Source organism: Brachyistius frenatus, unplaced genomic scaffold (genome assembly GCF_029030835.1).
Source record: "Brachyistius frenatus isolate BFR_SWC_R1_liver_20210118 unplaced genomic scaffold, ASM2903083v1 Contig_174, whole genome shotgun sequence".
NCBI classification, from domain to species: Eukaryota; Metazoa; Chordata; class Actinopteri; family Embiotocidae; genus Brachyistius; species Brachyistius frenatus.
Window position 1 is genome coordinate 514926 of NW_027210773.1, and position 20344 is coordinate 535269.

The window sequence follows — 20344 nt, forward strand, 5'->3', positions numbered from 1 at the left end:
ATTTTGATGTTCCCAATAGTTTCCACCATTTGGCTGTTATTTCAGCAGGTCAGTTCAAGGTAACTGAAAACCATCCAGGCTTTACGAATATACACGTGCTTTCTGTTTTAGGGTTGGTGTCCCCTTTAATTTTATATTTGTTTGTCTTCATATAATTTGGTTGAGTTTTTATTTGTTAAAATGATTCTACTTTGAATTGAAAACACATCTGTGTTTCTCTTTCATTAGATTTTTTTTCAACAGACTGATGAACAGAATGTCAGGACGGCAAATTTACACTGTTTGCTGTCGCATCAGGTTTTGATCTGCTGTTAATTGTCTTGTTTGCACAAACCCGTTCGTTTGCTGCAGCTTCTCTTTGCAGCACATTGAAATCAGGTTTTTTTTGGTATTTCCTACATTTTGCCTTTTTGTTGTTGTTGTTATTTGAGAGGAACAATTTATGAACTTACATTGCCTTAAATACCAAGTGAAGTCTGTTACTGAAGCTCGCTATCTGGCTGGATAAAACGTGTTCTAGTTTTAATGGCGCTTTGCTGTTAGTTTATACAGACCTGTATTCATAAACCCTCCGAGGACGGTACTCATTAAGCCAGAGAACAATTTCAGTCTGTATTTCTCAAACTGCTTTACTACTCTTTGGCCTGAGACTAACGATTTAACAGTTTTGGAAATCACTATTAATGAACTTACATCTAATTTAATGGACACGGACATCTTTTTGCCTTCCTCTCCCTTAAACTTGGTGCAATAAAACTGCAAACTGGCTCTTTGATTCTCACTGCAGGACAAAAGTAACCCCCACAGTGAAATGTAATGTAAGAAAAATGATGGATATGGAAACCCCAAATATTTGCTGGACATCAAGAGGTTCAACTTTCCTTTTTTTCATTCTGCATCTGCAACTGAAAACTCAATATTTGTTTTTTGTCACTGCAGTTAACTGTAATCACGTATTGGTAAAGTCTGGTTTGTGCCATTGCTGCTGATAATACTTCTTTCTGATGTTGCATATCTGCTGCACAATAGCTGACTGACAGTTTTAGGTAGGTAGGTAGGTAGGTAGGTATTTACTTTATTAATCCCCGAGGGGATTTTTTTTTTTTTTAATTTTTTTTTACATTCAATAGGATGTTTCACAACTCATCTATCACCTTTTGTGGTCAAATTTAATCTAAAATATTCAAAGGAATAGGATGAATGGAGTATATCTATTCTTTTTAGTTCTATAAAAAATGTGTTTATGTAATTTAAACTCTATGAACGAAACTCATTTTAGACTGACTAACGTAGGCTGCTGTATGTTTGGTAAAAGAGTTAATGGGGATGCCTTACCATATTTTCCAGTCAACTATTTAAGCATTGTTCTATGACTGGTTACCATGGTAACAATACTCCTTGGTTAAACAAATCTTATCAGGAGTTAAAACTGAACACTGATAGCTCAATTTTTATTTGGGTTCAGAAGAGCACTACAACACAAACCAAGTCTTTCTGATTTGTATTGTCTTGCCTCCAAGTTGTAAATTGTGTTTATTCACAAATTTATTCAAAAGTTTGGGTTGAGTTTCAAATCATCAGCAGTGAGTTTAGCTGTGAGTCTGGTATTTCAACCGGCTGTTGGTTTTCCAGAATCAGGGAATATATCATTTAACTGCTGTTACCAATGTAAAGCCTGCCTCACGCTATATAAATATAAGAAGGCTACTTTTAACTGATTTTAATTGGACACCGTTGCCAATCACAGCTGTCACTCATAACAGGTCAACTCTGTCTGTTCTGTCCGGAGGTCGTTTTATGAATACTGGTCACCTTTTGTACAACCTAGCAGACTTTGTGTAGGAAAAATAGCCGAAGCATCGAGAACATCGGCTTCGGCACTATTCATCTTGACGAAGACGTGCTGTAACGCAGCTGTGAGGCTCTTTGTGCTTAACCGTCACTGTTATAACTGAAGATGCAACAGTATTTTGTATAACTGTTTGGTGTTGTTTTGTAGCACAAAACTACATAGAGAGGACTCGAAGAGGGGGGAAAAAAATCCTTCTGTTTAACAATGCAGTCAGCATAATTATAGCGTCTGTTAGCTCTGTATAGAATTTTTTTTTTTAAATATATATAAGTATACAACTTGATCTGATCATCATTTAACATCTGACCTCTTTCTCTTGTTGTTCTCGGTGTAAAGATAGAAGCTATTTCTTGCCAACTGTAATGGTACGTATTGTCGCCTCCTTGCGGCCGAACCAGCGAGGCTACTTTCATTCGTTTACATTTTACAGACCACATGAATGTCCAAATGAAAATGAAAATCCAAATGTAAGAAAGAAAAAAAACATACGATGTTGATGTTGTTAATTACTCTTATTACTATCAAAAGAGAAAAAAACTGTGTTGCATTCGTGTTTCTGTTGTTTTTGTTTTGCCTTTTTTTCATTTAAAATTGTTCTTATGCGCGGAGACTGTCTGGTATATATGTATGTATTACTTGTGTACTGCATTTTGCTCACTGCCTGAGTCATAAAATGAAACAGTTTTTAACGTTTGAAAATCAAACAAATTTAGTTGCTGTAAAGCCCCCATTTTCTTGGTCTTTTCTCAAGTTATGGACCATAAATCCACTCAAACAATAAGATTATGTGGCAAATCTTTGGGTGACCAGACTTTTTAAAGGCATCACATTAATCACCACCCATCTTGTATCTTTTTAAGTATCACATGGTGATAAAATCACAGTTTACGAGAGGGGTCTCCAACTTTTTTTCATCTGAGAGCTACTTTGACAAAATTACAAGTTATATTAACACAATTGATTTAAGTCAGATATACCTGAACATCTGATTGCTTTCAAATCAACAGTTTGCATTAGTACAAATTACTGAAAGAACAACAGCATGTTAAGGGAGCAAGGTGTAATATTAAGTTGATATATGTCACAAAAGTACACAAAGTGCCATCACTAAAACAATAAGTGAATGAGACTCTTTCAAAATATTTGATATTACACGGACACCAGTTCTCTCAGATCAGATAAAAAATAGATTAAAAAAAAAATGCTGAAATTGATCGCAAAATAAACCTGGTCAGCCCGCCCAAATAAATGCATGTGTGTGGAAGCACTGCATATTGTTCGAACCTTCTGCTAGCTACTCAAAAACGGGTGACGAGCTGAGGTTTGGAGACCCCTGGTTTACTATTTCTCATATTTGGAGAGTCCTTAGAAGGCAGAACTGTTTGTACATCATGACTCAGGCTGTAGCTTTATACACTTACCTGTTCCTGCTCTGCGTACGGCAGACTGAAACGATCGTGCTAGCTGGCTTGTTGTCAATGCATAAAGAGTTTTTGCTGAAGCTTGAATTTTAAATTGTATATTTTTCTCTGCTTATGGAACAAATAAATAAATGATGACCATGTATGATTCCCAGTTTTCACCTTTTTCTTTTTTTGCAGATGCATGTGAAATGGGACCAAACTGCTTTTTGCAGACCATTATGGCCTTTTGGATACTCAAATGTCATCATTTCAATATTTGATCTTGCTAGACTTGTGTATGAAAGTTTGTTATTATGACTGTATGAATTCTTGAGCTTTGGCCACAAACGTGTTTTGTGAGGTCACAGTGACCTTTGACCTTTGCCTACCAAAATCAAATGAGTTCATCCTTTCATTTCTGAGTTTACCTCGTAGGAATGTTTTATGGGGAGGTCTCCTTTTCTTCTCCGTCAGTTTCTTGTCATTTATTGTTTTGACAATCAGCTTTCCGGCATCCATCAAAGTGGACTGAAAAATATGAAAAATAACTAACTGGAGGAGGAGGAGGAGGAGGAAGAGGAAGAGGTTCATGTGGGAGATCCAAATGAGTCAAACATGCTTACAGCTGCGGACATCCATCAGAGAAACACACGACATCAATTTTTCCTGCCACTATGTTTTGATTAAATATCCAGTGTGCAGCACTGCCTCCAACACTGCCATGGCAACAGGTTGTTTAACAATCATCCATTTAAAATTGACATATACGGGACTATTTCTACAGTCTTTCATGTAATCTTTGGTGTGTCTCTTCCTCCAGGCAGCAAACAGAAGGTTCCTCCATAAAATGGTAAAACTGGAGAGAAGTGCTGTTTTCAGAGTAAAACTCAGGGAGAAAATGTTTTTCCGTTTACTGTCGTTCCAAGATCTGAAGGCCTCGTTGGATGGGTGAGTAGAAAACTTTCCATATGACGTTAACACCATAAACTGTATATAAAAGTGTTCATAGCTTCCAGGTCTGACAAATGAGGCCAATTCTGAAGTCTCCTAAGGTGTAATACCACCAAGCGCCACTAGGAGTTGGCTTCAAAAAAGCTCCAGCTCCATAGACTCCCATTCTTCTTATTAGTTTTCTGGTGGTACATCTGAAAATAATTCGTCATTATTTATATATAAGGCCTCACAGTGACCTTGAACTTTGGCCTTTGATCACCAAACTCCCATCAGTACATCCTGGGTATCAAGTGAATGGTTTTGCCAAATTAGAAGAAATTCCCTCAAGGTGTTCTTGAGATATCGCGTTCACAAGAATGTGATGGACGGTATACCTGAAAACATGATGCTTCCAGCTCTGTGTATCACCGGAGGCATAAAAACAATCAATCAGTTATCAATAAGAGTTCTGTACTGCACCAGCGCCGGCTTCCTTTTACTGCCAATACTTCCAGCAGCCAGCGGTGAGGAGGTCGAAGGTCTCCGAGTGCTCTGTAACAGCCGGAGTGACGAATATGCTAACGACGCTGCTGCGTGAATACAAATCACGGCGGATCAATCTGGCAGCGTTCCGTCGCGCTCATCAGTCAGAGCTGAAAGAAAATAAATTGAGAGTTCACGACCCCTGCGGAGGTCAGAGGTCAAGACGTTGTTGTGGAAAGTTTCCGTCATAACGGCAGATGATTGAGACGTTTCTGAATGTGATGATCGCATCGACCTTCGGGAGGAAATTCTAATGTGTGAGAGGAAAAACAACGAGTGCTCGGTTTATTATTAAACATGCAGTCGAGGGTATTTAATGTCACACAAAAGTCAAGATGATGAGTGCTACTAATCGAAATATACCTTCACGGAAACTTTCCACAGCAACGTCTTGACCTCTGACCTCCGCAGGGGTTGTGAACTCTCAATTTATTTTTTGTATATTTATTTATTTTTCCTTTGGATGAAAATGGTACTTTTTTAGCATTTTAGATGTTTGTTTTGGTTTTACAGCAGAATTACTGCAGGACTCACTCTCAGTGGCCGTGAGCAAACAAGCAGCGATAACAATCCTGTACACATCTAACCCCGCCCACATCTAACCCCGCCCATCTATAACTCCTGTTTTGTCGGGCTGTTTAGACCATATCAAATAATAATATCAAAATAATGTTGTAGTGTTATAATATACTCATACCTTATTGTACTTTTAGATAAATTCTGCTTCTGCTGCACTCGTCTTCTTTTTCTTCATATTTATTGGGAGTCTCCATTGATCTGCGGTGCCGGGTGAAGTGGGCGGAGTTAGAGGTGGGCGGAGTTAGAGGTGCTACAGACCGAGTTAGCAGGTGATCAGAGGGGAGCATGTTAACATGTGTAGCATCACAGTGAAAGGTGTTTCCACAAAAAAAGGAAAATCCATCAAATGTGCTGAAAAATGAGTGAGAATGATTTGAGGATATTCAGATGAAGACTTCAGTGAAGTTAAAGTAGTGCTCACACTGTGGTTTATTTTCAGGAGAAGTCCCAGTGTTCATTATGTATAAACTTAAAAAGCGGGCACTTTGGATAAAAGCATCCACTATGAGCGCAGCAACAGGTGGATGAAAAAGTGAGCGGAGAGGTAAAGGAGAGCTGCAGAGCCCTGAGTGCACAGAGAGGCTTTCCAAACGCAGAAAAGAGACGGAGACGAGAGCTCTCGGGCGGGAAAAGATGCAGGTGGAAACAATCGGGAGGCGAAGTGAGGAAGACGAAGAGGAGAGTTCGGTCGGTGTAAAACGTTTGGAGGGGAAGGCAGAGAGGTGAGATGAGGACGGAGCTGAGCTGTGACGTAACCGAGGGGGAGGAGGGCGAGGAAGATGAAAGGAGGGAGGCAGATAAATAGATAGGAGGACTTTTCCCTGGAAAGTGAAGACGAGGACTCAAAGTCCTGACAGGATCCGAGTACATCTAAAAAGCTCCAGCTGAGGACGGGTGGAGAGAAAGCTGAGAGACGAAGGATGGGAGGACGAACGAGACAAATTTAAGTTGAAAAAGAGCAAAATATTCTGAAGGTGTTGTTACCAAAACGAACGTTTTACGAGAGACGTCTCTGATTGGTCGGACGGCGCGCAGACACTCAGATTTAAAGTTCCGCAGCATCGTTCTAATTTCAATTTAAATCCTGGGAAATTTGTCGTGGAAATTACGCATCGATGCTCAACACTTACTTCGATCATGTTTTTTAGCAACTGGAAAGTTTCTAATGTGAAACGTATTGGAGCCATTTTTGTTTGACCCCCCGTACGAAGGACCGCATTGTTTTTCCTCTCACACGTTAGAAGTTCCTCCCGAGGGTCGATGCGATCATCACATTCATAAACGCCTCAATCATCTGACGGAAACTTTCCACAGCAACGTCTTGACCTCTGACCTCTGCAGGGGTCGTGAACAAAAACCTTCACTTCATACCCAGGATGAACTGATGAGAGTTTGGGGGGCAAAGGTCAAAGTTCAAGGAAAAATCAGGAACTTTGACATTTTCATAGGATTTTTTGACATTAATTAAGAATTTTACCAGAACTTTAACATAGCGCCTGTGTACACAGTTAGGATCAGCACCATGGACAGCACCTGGCCTAGAAACGGACTCTTTACATAACATATTTCAAAACTCACCACCTTACAGCCCTGTCCAGTTTCCACCTTATAAAGTAATCCTTCTTGTAAATAATGAATTTATAAACCCGGTACGTACATGAATTATCAATCAACGAAGGCGATAAGTGAAGTTCAAACAGCGTTTTCACAGGCAGCAGCAGCAGCAGCACCGCGCCCTCCTCTGTGATTTACGACATCAACGTCTTCGTCTTTATACCCTCATTCTATCACTGCAACGGGAGGCTGACTCCGTGGGCAGGAAATCTTTTCAGGCCCACAGTGTGACGGCACTATATAGTATCAAGGAAAAGGTTTCCCCACTGTGGATTTATGACAAGACGATGATGAGCGGCGCGCTGTCACCACGCAGCAGAGCCGCCTCTCTTCCTCCTGACGTCCCCCACACACGTTTGAAGTAGAAAACCTATGAAATAATCTTTTTGTAATGACTACTGTGCTTCTACAGCAGAAGAATGTTTTTGAAAACCAATGAAAAAAACATTTCAAGGCCACGTAAACGTTTTTTTTCACTCAAATTTCAAAGGCAATGAGACTCCTTTTCTAGCAGCTTCGGTTTTGTCCACAGACTCGTTATAAAAGTGTTCGTTAGTTTTCTGGAGGTTCACCTGAAAATAATTCCTCATTCATTAGAAAATAAGATTCAAAAACACCTGTTTTGGGGGGGGCGTGTCTGTTTGATTGACAGGCCTGTGGTGCAGGCGATGGGGGATGAGGGGTGCATTACTCATCCCACCTCGTGCACCACAATATTCATCACCTTCGTCATCATGCGGATGTTTAACATTTAAAAACAGAAATACTTCGTAGATTGTCACTAACGATGCGAAGCCCTCTTCTGTCTTCCACGGCGTCCTCACACAAACATATAATTAATTAGCAGCCGCGGTCGACTCGTCTGGAAATAAAGCAGAAGGATAATGAACGATAACTGGTGTCGGAGGGGGAGACGTGATTAATGATGAAAACGGGACGAGGAAGACAGACAGATATTCAATCGTTACGTTTGTGATGTGTTGATGTCACTTTTAATTTTTATTAAACACTGATTGCCCGAAGAAATTTGCAATCCTGTTGTATTACTATATTACTTGTGTTATTATTAACCCCAAGGTGTATTTATTTATTTATTGTTGTGTATATAGTTTGTGTGTGTATTTATACATGTCTTTATTTTTGTATCTATCTATCTTATTTTGATTGTTCCCGTGACCTTTGACAATGAGACAAACACATCTAAGACCCTCCACATTTGCAGGATTTCAACTTCACTCTCGAGCTCTCTGTTATTATTCCATTTATTTCCATGACTTTTTAATGCGTGCAGCAGCAGACCGTCTGAAAGTGTCTTTATGATGACGGACGTTCAACCGGCGTCGAGTTTAGTCACTCAGAACAGCTGGAAACACTTTTTAGAGCTTTTAGAGTCGTCACATTTAGCTTTTCCTGCGTTACTCTTCTCCTCCGACTTGTTTGTTTTCTTGCTAAACGTTGGTCTGCAGCTGCAGCTCCAGTGTTTGGAGGCACTGAATGCACACAGGGTCACAGAGGATCCAAAATGGGAAAGGTTCATCCTCTGGGGACAATTAAGTACTCGAGAAGCTTTCTGTTTAATGGCAATCTTTTTACTGTTTTTCAATGTCTTGTTTTCAAGAGAAAACATTTGGGCATAAACTAAAAATCTCTGGGTACCATAAATATCCAAAGAATATTTCATGACTTTCTATATCTCTGAGTCAGATTCTATAACAGACCTCGCTGTCCTCGAGCTCCGGTAGCAGTGGGAATGTAAATCTCTTGGGGATCAGACCAGCTGGGAAATGTTGAGGGTTGAAACATGAATGAATAAAACCCTGCTCCTCCTTCCAGCAGCTCCTCTTCACTGCCCCTTTGACCGAAGCCGCTCGGCTGCCGGCTGCTCCAGTTGAGCGGCTGTGCGGCCGACAGTGGACGTCTGTTTTCGGGCGCTGCGCTCCCAACTGGACCGGGTGGATATAACCGAGGGTGTTGCTGAAAGGAGTCCTTGGTTTTCGGCATTCAGTGGACTGAGAGAGGCTAAAAAACTGAATGAAAACTGGTGGATGTTCAACATGAGAGCAGGGCGGTCCTCACAGAAGGAGTTTGCCGGGTTGTGCTGCTGACCTCGGGCACCTTTTTTGGGGTTTGGACAACAACGTTCACCTCATTGGCTTTTTGAAGCATTTCAAGCATCTCTGTTGCTGATTTCCTGAGTTTGACACTCAGTTTGATGGGCGCCTTCTCATTGAGTCCATGAGGAGTAAAACTCTATTTCATCCTGGAGGTGTTTGAATTCGAACTCTTTCACGGTGTTAACAGTCAACACTTGAAAGTATTTATTATTTGACACTTACAGAGTTCAAATTTCATCATACTGTAAAGGTTTAAGACTTTATGACTACAAAATATTCATCATAAATTTGTATTTGATTAATATATGCAGTGTGATGACGTGTAATGAAAAATGCAACATGAATATTTAGCTTGGGTTGCGAGCAACAAGCTAATCACAGGCTGAGTTTGAGTGACATAAATCATGTTTCTAACTCGTACACTTCTGGTTTTGAGTCAGAGCCCCATTTTAAGTATCATTCTGTCTTCATTGAAATGGTCCAAAACAGCCTGTTTTAACTAAAGCAAATATAATTTGATTTGATTTGTTTTTGGCATCCATATCAGATCTCCTGATTATCGTATCCAACACCAGAACTTTAGTTCAACATATTTATCCTCAGTCCACCAGACAACGTTGTCTGAGACCACCTGACTGAAATGAATGGCCGTTGCTTGAGCTTTCTGAGTTTGCCTTCAGACTCCTGTTGAATCCTAAAGTGCGCTCGGAAGTAATAACAGCGAGGTGGCGAGAGGACAGATCGATGGATAAAGTCTGGTAGTCCAATCCGAAGTCTTATTAAACCCTGCTTTAAAATGCACACACAGACAGGTGAGTGCAGCGAGTGTGTTCGAGCAAACACTCTCATGAATAAAAGATGAGGACAAGAAGCGAGTCTGAGAGAAGGCAAACTTCAAACAGGCAAAAGATGAGATTCTTGTTTCAGTCTCATTTTCCTAAAGGTTACAGGAAGTTGGTGTTTTTAATAGATGAGAACATACTTGAATTGATTTTCTACCTTCGTTGGTTTCAGTTCTGTGTGAAACTCGAATTGCAGAGATTCGAAGGCTGCTGACTCATCTTTTATTACGAGACAGAGGCACAGAGATAATGAAGAAAGGTATTTTTGGTGATTAAGGTGTTTTCTGATGACTTGACTTTTTGTTAAGTGTATATATATACGACCATACTGTATTTTAGCAAGACTGTCCCTCGACGATGAACAACAGCGTCAAATCTCTCCAATCTCCTGTATTGTACCATCAGTCAACACCGATCTCTGACCTTCATCAAAGTCTCAAATATTGTTGTACCGCCCAGTAACACATCCATCAGGAGGATACGGCGTCGGCGTGTCACGGTTTTGTCTCGCGTCAGCACAGACAGCACAAAAAATACTCACACTGTATGTCCAGGATCAAAGGAAGCGATCATGTGACTAAAGCCCAAAGGAGGATGTAAGACGGCGACTTTCACCCGGCAGAAAAGGGTTTGAGTCCATGAGAAAGACGCATAAATGTTTCATAAGAAATCTTTTCCAACTCTAACCTCCCTACGTTGTTTTGTTGGTGGCTCAAACTTGCCTTGCCTTTCTTCACTTACTGAATTGGGGTAACAGCAGGGTGGTATGGGGTTTTGTTTTGTTTTCACCCAATAGCTTTGTCTTATCATGAAGCTGATTTGTTCGTGAAGTGATTCGTAAAGGTTTTGGGAGGTGCTTTTACTTTAAAGAGAAGTGAGACGTGTCTGAAAGCTCCAGGACTTTATCTTGTTGAGCATTGACAGCTCTGCTGGTGGTGCATTCAAGGACATTCAAGCATCTGAACTCTTCTTGAAATGTTAACATGACAAAAAAACATTTTTACGACTTTTCCAAGTCTAATGAACATTTCTTAACAGTTTACGAATTGAAAGGTAGAAAGGTAGGAAAGGTAGAAGGCCATTTTTTTTTAATTAAATGAGGACTTTCCTTCCAGATTGAGATGGAATTTAGGCTAATTGGGAAATCCAACTGGGATGAAGAGGAGAAATATGTGCAAGAAAAGTCAGGTTGCATATTAGATGTAATTACATTAAACTTTAACACGGGAGTAAATGCCAGTTAAATAAACATGTCAGGAGGACGTCGAAGGGTTCTGGAAACACAGTTTGGTTGAATGGGATATTTAGCAGGACGGGAACAGGAGACTGGATGGTGCAGAGGAGGAAGACGCTCAGAGGAAGATAAATATAGGAGGAGGGGGGGAAAAGGAAAAACGAAGTAGTGAAATGTGTTTGATGCTTGAATGAATGCAATGATTTTATGGATGAGATGACAGAGGAGGAAAAGTTGAGGCTGTAAAAAGAGAAGAAGGACAATAGAGGAACACCAACATGTTTTCGTACCTGATAGCTGAAGGTAGATTTTGGAAGCCTCTCCGTGACCTAAAACACAGATGGAAAGATTTGAAACTGTAAATTGACAGTTAAATGTAAATAATATAGTTACCGCTCTGTTTGATCCAGTAAATATGTTCATATCGGATCTGTTTTTCATCGACATTCAGGTTAACTTTCGAGATGTCGTCAAGCAGAAATTATGATCCACAGTGATGATTTTAAAGATAAATTGACCCCTAGTGGTCATAAAGATAACGACAATCTGGTATCGTAGAAAAGAAGTGACAGTTCAGATGACGTCTATGTAGTTTGTGTTTCTCTGTGTTAGACAGGTTGAGTGAATCGTTCTGACCTGCGAACACCAGTTTACATCACGGCCTCCTTTTCTTAATCCTCCATATTGTGTTTGTAATTCCTCCTGACTGGTTTTACATCACTGCCTCCTCTAATCACGATAAACACTTCTTTTAATGAATCGTGGCGTATTGCGCCGACACACGTCGCTCTTATGAGTGTTATTAAAAACCTGTCAGCGTGTATTTGTATGATATATTTATCAACGAAATTCTGGCAGAGAACATACAAATTCTTCATTGTTAAATCTTAACTAAAGAAATGTTTGTTTTTAATTAGTGCTAAATTAAAAATAAAACTTTTGGAATCATTAAAAAAAATCAACATGAGAGTGCGTCTGCAAAAAAATGTATCTTTTTTTTTTTTTTTTTTTAATCTCCCACTCAGAAGTGACAGTCAGGTAACGTTTAGCAGCCCAGGAGGCCCGTCCATCTGCAGTCACAGATAAACGCCGTGTTGGACAAATTGCTGACAAGTCCGAGTAGTGTCAGTTCATAAAGTTCAAGAATTACTGTGCAGCTGAAGTGTCGAGGCGGGAGGAGATATTACAGCACGGCTCAAGGACTTCATCATGCGCAGGACTCCAGGTCTGAAGTAGGGCTGCATATATTGTTCTGGGTTTAACTCCTGGACTGACTCTGGAGAGGCTGTTTAAATGCTGCAGGACTCTCACCTTCTTACACCGTAACACTTCAACTGATGATTCAGTTTCATTTAAAATATACAAACCACCATAAGAGCTGGTTTAATACAGTAATATATCAGTTCCAGTATTACAGCAGTCTTAACACGGGCCAGCGTCCACTCATTTAAACAAACTTCAGTTCACATCTTCTTTTAAAAAGCACGTAACACATCTTAACAGAAGAGTAGAGCAACAAATACTGACTTTGGATGCTAATATCATAAAAGAAAATTACTTTCTTTTGTCCCTTCATTTTCTTTGTTCCGTTTTGTGCGACAGGAACTAAAACGAGTGCCTTTCAAAATTAAAGCTTCTAAAATGAAAAACAGGAAACGAGACTGCAGACTCAAAAGATGGAAAAGTACAAAATGAAAGAGCAAAGTTAATTGTTTAACATGGCTATATTTAGCCAAACATACATTGGGTTATTTATTTAAACTGTCTATGGACGCACTAGTGGTGCCACTTTTTTCCATAATTTTTTGTTCATTGGATTTAGTTTTTCTGCAGATGCCCCTGTTGACTGTATATAAAAGTGGACAGAGCTTCCAGATCTAAAAAATGAGGGCGATACAGAAGTGCCTTCAGCTGGGTCGTATGCCAGTTTGTTTTTATCACTTTAACCAAGAAGGAGTACTTAGTTTGAAAATGTTGCCCGATGGTGGTGATTGAAAACACCAAAAAACACGGGATTCATGCCTTTAGACATCAACCACAACTAGATGTTCTGCGAGCGTTGAGTCAGACAGACTAACGGACCGACCATCCTTGATTACGAGAATCGAAACGCATTAAATTGCACTTTGCTGCTAAAAATAATTTCCCCCGTCTGGAGGAGGACGATGGAAGAGCGGGCTGAATGGGACATTTGGCGACTTGCAGCTTTTAATGGACATTTTTTGTGAGAGTATCAGTAGATGATCATGGCAGGGGGAGAAATGTCGGAGCACTCGGTGGTATTCAAAGTCCAACGCCCTGAATCGATGCTATTACCTGGAGTCAACAAGTGAAGGAGGCGGGGACAGACGTTGTGGATGGACAGCTGAGGCCGAATCCAGGTTGTGCTTTTCAGATGGACTTTTTTTTGTTAAGAGAATTAAATGAATGGATGTTTGGGAGCAACAGGCTTCTGTCGCTTCAGAGAGTTTCCTATACGTACTGTTCATCCCTCGCTGGTCACGAGAAGTTTACGTACAAGTACAGACCGTCGGGGACTCTGGGGGAGGACATGATGGGACGGCACTTCAGACTGTGGAGAGCTGCAAAGAGACAGAAACTGCATGAGGAGAAAATAGTGCATAACACTCCTCGGAGTCATAAATACAGACGTGGAGTGACTTAAATTTCCAGAGAAATACAATTATCTCGAATGTCCCGGCATGAATAGATGTCCATGAGTCATCTGTCTTATACGTTATAATAATAGCACACTCTTCATAACTCCAGAACCTGTGTGAGAATCAGGCAAATTGTCTTTGGTCACAGTAATTCAGGAAAACTTATTTTTTTCTTTATCTGATTGAAAAATCATGAACATCTTTAATGTGTTTGAAGATCCAAAAGAAAAGTGTCATTCAAGAAGGCCAAATAAAAACAAATGGTCTCCCCATGAAATCTTACACAGAAAAAGGATTTTACTATATGAAGGATCCTTTCTAACTAGTATCAATGGAACAAAAAGCACAGTATGGGATCAGTGACACATTATAGTAATTATTTTTACTCCAGGTTGGGATTTTTGTTTTCTAAAATGAATCTGCTGTTTTGAATTAAAGCTGAATTTAATTTTGTCGATAAAAAAACGATAAAGTGTGATCAGAAGTGTTTCCCACTCTTAGTTAGTTAGTTGGTCATCCTGCTGCTCTCACACCTTCACTAAACATCCACCCTGAAACTACTGCAGTTCGTGTTGAAACACACTCACACACATGCAGGAGATAATCCTCCAGCCAGAGCTGCCAGTTTACATCATACGAGACTTGTTTGTGTCTGCAGGCGGAAGTTGTTGAGCAGACGCGTTGTGTTGTCTCGCTGTGCCGGACGCCCGAGGACACGCGAGCTGCTCCGCTGCTCTCATTTACTTACTGCTTTATTATATTACAACCACGACTGCTGGCGGCAGTGTTGTAGGTGAAGTGGGGGATGAATGAAGTACACGAAGCAGCTCGCCTCATCAGCAGACACTGAAGAGTGAGACACTGAAGAGGGAGACACTGAAGAGGGAGACACTGAAGAGTGAGACTTTGAGGTTTGAGCTGCGTGGATGAAGGTGCAGGAAGACGAGTAGAGCAGGTCGACAGCATCCAGAAAAATGGTGCGTTGTGTTTAGAAATGACCTCCAAAGATCTCACTCACTGGGAAGTGGTGGAATAGAAGATTTGCAGTATGCAGGTGCTACTGAGGTCTTTTAATTTGAAATGAATTCAGTGTAACTTCATGACTCACTCAGTGACCCTCATGGTTGAAATGCACTTATTGTAAGTTGCTTTGGATAAAAGCGTCAGCTAAATGTAATGTAATGTATGTAATGTAATGTATGTAATGAAATGTAATGAAATGTATGTAATGAAATGAAATGAAATGTAATGTATGTAATGAAATGTAATGAAATGTATGTAATGAAATGAAATGAAATGTAATGTATGTAATGTATGTAATGAAATGTATGTAATGAAATGAAATGTAATGTATGTAATGTAATGAACGTTTGTGGTGCAACAAAATGTTTGTAATGTCTTGTTGTCTGTATTGACCACAAACAGCTCACATCGTTACCACACAAATTAAACAATTAAATTAGATCAACAAGAAATGATGGGGATTTTTAATAAGAATAATATTTTTACTTCATGAAGAGAAAGAAATTCAAAGCTAATGTAGTCAGAGAAGCAGTTTTCTATTTAGATTTAATGAGTCTGGAGCTGAAGATGTTTGTGTTGACGACAGACGACTGTTCCTCAGTGACATCATCAGATTCCATGATTTGAAAGTAACCAAAGTTTCATTCTTCAGATCTGAAATAAAAATCAAACAGCTGAGTTTTTCTCTGAGAATGTGTTGAAATATTGCATCGAAATTTGATGCTTTTAACACCCTTCCTCGTCCTCGTCCTCCTCCTCGTCCTCCTCCTGCCTCCAGAGCTGCGGAGCTACGAGGCTGAGGAGGACAAGGAGGACGTGTTCTCCCAGAGAGCCTGTCCCGCTTTCCTGACCTTCAGCAACGCCGCCTTCCTGGCCGGAGTCACCGTGGAGCTGCCCTGCCACTGCAAACAACAACAGGTAGAAATATAAGTGTCTCTATGGAACATGAAAGTCATGACGTCACTAGCAGCTTTCAGAGGAAAAGGAAGAAAGTCCAACACTTTCTGGGTTATGTAACTCGTGTTCCTTAAATGTTATTACAAAATAGAAAATTGTCTCTGAAAAGATGCTCTGATGTTTTATTTCAGTTTATATCAAATATAGAAATATAGTCAATTAATGTGTTGTTCATGCATGAGATAGTGAATGAAGGACTTTGAACTCATGTTACTTATGAGGTATTAATGCATGAAGTAATTGTGTTGCACACTTGGACACAAATACAGAAACACAAGCAGGTGAGCTGAACGCGGCTTCATCCACTTCATCAGGGTGCAAATAGAAAAATACAAGGGTGGTGTCCATTATGTTCAACATTACTGAGGCTCCCATTAAAGATTAATTCATGATAATTCATGTGACCTCACCATGAAGTGTCACCGATCTGTTTCACCTTGATTTTAAGTATTAAAACAGTTATATGCCATCATGTCATTCACAAAAACTCCCCTCAGGACCACCTCTAGTCCCGTTTTTGCCGACACCTTTTCACCCACTAATTTGTCCTGCGTGGTTGGTTACTAAGTGCATGATGCTGAAGGGAGTAATCGTGCACAAGTAGGGGTTCACATGCAAGAAAATTATGGGAAAAATGCCGCAACACAAAGCAGACTGAATCTTTTATGTCTATCTGTAAGAACAAAAGTCCAAGAAAAGAAACGGAGGTTTTAGAGAAGATAAGATAGTTAAATGCAGCTGAGTGTAACAGGAGAGAAAAAAAACGATTTTTCTCCCAAAACAACAACTGGAATCCATTTTATCGATCAAGTAAACAACTTTATTGACTTACAGCACATCTTTTATCCTTCTTTTGCTCCTCGTGTCCCGCAGGTCCAATCGGTCGTGTGGTTCTTTCGGAAACATCTGGGCAGGTCCGAGGAGACCCAAGCCCTGACCGATCACCACGGCAACAAGCTGCTGGACACCAGTAAGGTGTCTCACAGCAACGACCTGCGCAGTCGGTTCTCCATCCGCCTCTTCAGCCTGCTCATCTTCAGAGCGGGAGCCAGCGACTCGGGCGTCTACATCTGCGGCTCCGCCCGCAGAGACTTCTTCTACGGCCACGACCTGGACATCCAGGAGGCTCGCACGATCAGCTTCGCTCCGAGGTGACGAGGTTACTGCGGCCTAAACGGGAAATCGGATGAATGCGTTAAGTCCAATCGACTCGCGCATGTTTTCTCTAAAATCTAAGAGAAACCTCCTGAGCAACTACAGACTGGATATAAAAGAGTTTGTAGCTTCAGGTCTGTAAAATGGTTCTGATCCAGAAGTGTCTTCAGCTGCAATACCAGCGAGTGCCACTAGAGGTCGGCTCCAAAAAGCCTCCGGCTTGGAGACTCCCATTCAATTTCTCTCATCAAATCCAAAGTGAACGTAGTATCGTCAGGTTTCCGATCAGATCGGTCAGATCCACCTCTGGCTCCTCCCCCAGCTCGTCCAAATATGGTCACTTCCTGCTCCAAACCGCTCCGAACTAGCAAAGATGGTGACGGACAGAATCTGAACTGGAGGCTTCAGAACGGCTGTTGACAAATTTATGGGTCACGAGTGCTGCTTGTTGTCGCTTGTTGTCGGTTCCTTCTAACCCTCGACTATCCGCTGCTTTGCTCCCAGACTCGCTCCAGAAAATATGATGAGGAAAAGAGAACAGAACAAAACCCTCGGCGCCTCTCAGCCGCTCTACCGGGTCTTCACCAGCTTCCAGTCCTGGTCAGTGTGCGACCGCTGCGGGACGCCGGGGGAGCAGGTCCGCGTGGGACTCTGCTACGTCCACTCCCGCTTCCTGCACGTGCGCTACAGACGGTCCAATCAGACGGTGGCGTCGTGCGGCTCGGGGGCGGTGCCCCGGGCTTTCGGCCAGCTGAAGCAGAGCGGAGCTGGAGCCAGGTTGGAGGTGAAAAGCTGTCAAGTGCCTTGTTCTTCTGAGGCTCTGCTCGCTTCCAAAATACAGTCTCTGATGACATTTCTCGGGTACAGGTGAGCAGGTACAATTTTAATTTAATGGATGTGTATTTTTAGGTTTAAGAGAGATGAAGCCTCACTAGCATCACTTGGAGGATGCAATATTGTTCACACCAAAACCATACAAGAGTGCTGTAGGGAATAAACAATGGGTTTTCTATTTGACAAGACAAGAGTTGACAGCAGTGCTTGTGGCTCTCTGAGTTTTGCTTGTAAAGGACCGAAGAGTTGTTCAAATAGAAGTTTTGTCCTGACAGAGACATTAAAAACAGGAACACACAAATCATCATAAATCTGATCAGAACTCCAGCGTTTGTTGGGTCACTGCGGTTTTCAGTTTCAAACGTAATCCGTCTCTGATATAACGAATCTCTGTTTCCTGTGCTGTAGGCCCACCTCCCTGCCGGAGAAGATAAAGGTCTCCTACCTGACCCACCCAGTGGACACAGTCCTCACCATGGGGTGCCCCGGAGCGCGTCCTGACATGGCCGTGGGCTGGGACCGGCAATCCAAACCCATCTACCGACGTGAGCACTTAGCGGGGGGCAACCTCAGCGTCGCGACCCCCCGGCTGACGATAGACGTGGGACATCACCTCGTCTTTCAACCGGCAAAACTTGAGGACTCAGGTGCTGTGATGACACGACCTCCATTAGACATGTTTGATGTTATTCTGCTGTCCAACTTCACCACATTACTTTAAATAGATATATAATGCGTTCAAATGTTGTCGTATTTACTGCGTACATGAGAAGAGTCCGTATGAATGGCGCCCTCTTGTGGTATTTACGACGTTGGAAACTCAAACTTTTCTACCAGCCTCGAGTTCACCAGTTGTGACGTGTTTGCCGACGTTTACAGAAAGGTCAGAGGTCATGGAAGTTCATGTTTGGTTGGATGTTCAGCTGACACGTTTTAATTTTAGTCACGTAGAGTTTGTCTTCATAATTCAGATAATAACCTACGTCTGAGGAACATGTTGATCTTTCTGACAGCATCATCTTTTCCCTCCGTGTCTTTGTATTTCCTGCATTACGTTGCCACCCCCCGTTAGCTCGCTAAATTGTTAGCCTGTGTGGCTTCTGCCTAGCAACGCTCTTTTTACAACTTAACCTCTTGAACGGCAAACATGCCACAAGCACGACTTCCTGTGTTGAAACCACGAGCTCACGAGTTCCACTTGTACGCAGCAGTAGCCACGTTACATCATCGGCATTGTGTCGGTCTGATTTCGTCCGTTCACGCCGCTTCCTGTTTTAATTGTTCGTGATGTCTCCTGTTGTCCTTTCAGGGAAATGATACAAAACCGATATCCTGGTTTTACCCGACTCAAACTGTCCAGGTGGATTCATGTGTCTGTCCGCGCTCCATTGAGCTTCCTTCCAGTCGTTGCATCCTATTGGTTGTGTTCCCTCGGGGTGATTTAGAAACCGTCGGAGCAGCCGTTGACCAATCGACATCGACGACCGTGTGATGCGTGTTGTGCAGCGAAGCTCATCCAGCCGAGACCAATGGAGACGCTCCTCCAGCGTGAGCAGAGTTTAAACGCTGTGTTGGTTCATGACCGCTGCAGACATCTTTTAAAAAAAAGCTCTGAGCTTTACTCCGGCTTCAATTCCTTAATATATGCCAGCGTTGCTCGAACTACTCGTATGGCTTCATCTCGTTCTACTGCCGCCGTCGTTGTAGCTTCATTACGAAACAAACGCTTGACTTGTAACGTCATCGTACTTATCTACGTCCGCCGGTCACTGATTGGTTCGTCCTTCGATTCCTTCAACTGAGGCTGTGAGCGACGGGCGAATGAAATAAAGCTTCTATGCAAAATATGTATCTGCATCGACTTTTACCAGAATACGCTTCAAGTTTGGTCTGAACACACCAAAATTCATTTGTGGAGCCTTCATATTTCATATAACAGGATTTTTATATAAATATTATAATATATATACTCAACCTTTTTGTAGTTCAATGCAGTTTATGTTTTCTAATTTATCTAATTTATCCTGAAATACATATTCAGGTACCTACTTCTGCTGGCTGCAGGGTCGCCGGGCCTTCCAGATCCAACTTCTGGTTTACGCCCACTTGGGGCGGGGCCATTCGGTGATGTCACATCCTGACTTCCCGATTGCTGTCAAGATGGTGTTGAACACGTACGCCGGCATGACGTTTTTGTTTTGTCTGCTGCTGCTGGGTCGAGCCCGATGGAGACACCTCAGAGACAGCCAGGAAATACACCACGAATAAACTCCGTTACATCGACGCTGTGGAGTTACTCTCAACAATATTATTCAGTAACAAAAACAGCTGATGAAAGGTAACATGAGAGGAAACAATAAAAGTTAGAGAGAAAGATAAGCAGAGGAGAATATGGACTGTTTGGCAGTTCTACTGTCGTAGCTTTAAATGATCAGTGACGCTGCCGGAGAGAAGATGGAAGAAAAAGCTAAATACTACATTTCCATGTGCATAATTACAGTATACACTTTTATTTTGAAGGTCTAAATGCCGGCTTGAAGCATGTATTCAACCGCCTTCTTCTAGACTTTTTTTTTATATAGATATAGATATAGATATAGA

General features: G+C 41.6%; 1 protein-coding gene across 1 annotated transcript; it reads left to right on the top strand.

Annotated features, from left to right (window-relative positions):
• The first annotated feature begins 15517 nt into the window (after positions 1–15517).
• On the top strand, positions 15518–20011 carry LOC138632097 (Ig-like V-type domain-containing protein FAM187A). Its single transcript, XM_069717388.1, has 5 exons — positions 15518–15715; positions 16628–16905; positions 17414–17776; positions 18152–18390; positions 19785–20011. Exons 1-5 carry the CDS (start codon positions 15518–15520, stop codon positions 20009–20011), a joined length of 1305 nt encoding a protein of 434 aa, XP_069573489.1.
• Positions 20012–20344: the final 333 nt, after the last annotated feature.

What these genes read in the sequence shown, in the direction of transcription:
- LOC138632097 (XM_069717388.1), top strand. Translation starts at nt 15,518, where the DNA reads ATGCTTTTAACACCCTTCCTCGTCCTCGTCCTCCTCCTCGTCCTCCTC. An exon ending in GCCACTGCAAACAACAACAG is followed by an intron (nt 15,716 to 16,627) that starts GTAGAAATATAA and finishes CGTGTCCCGCAG; the next exon opens with GTCCAATCGGTCGTGTGGTT. An exon ending in GGCAAAACTTGAGGACTCAG is followed by an intron (nt 18,391 to 19,784) that starts GTGCTGTGATGA and finishes ATACATATTCAG; the next exon opens with GTACCTACTTCTGCTGGCTG.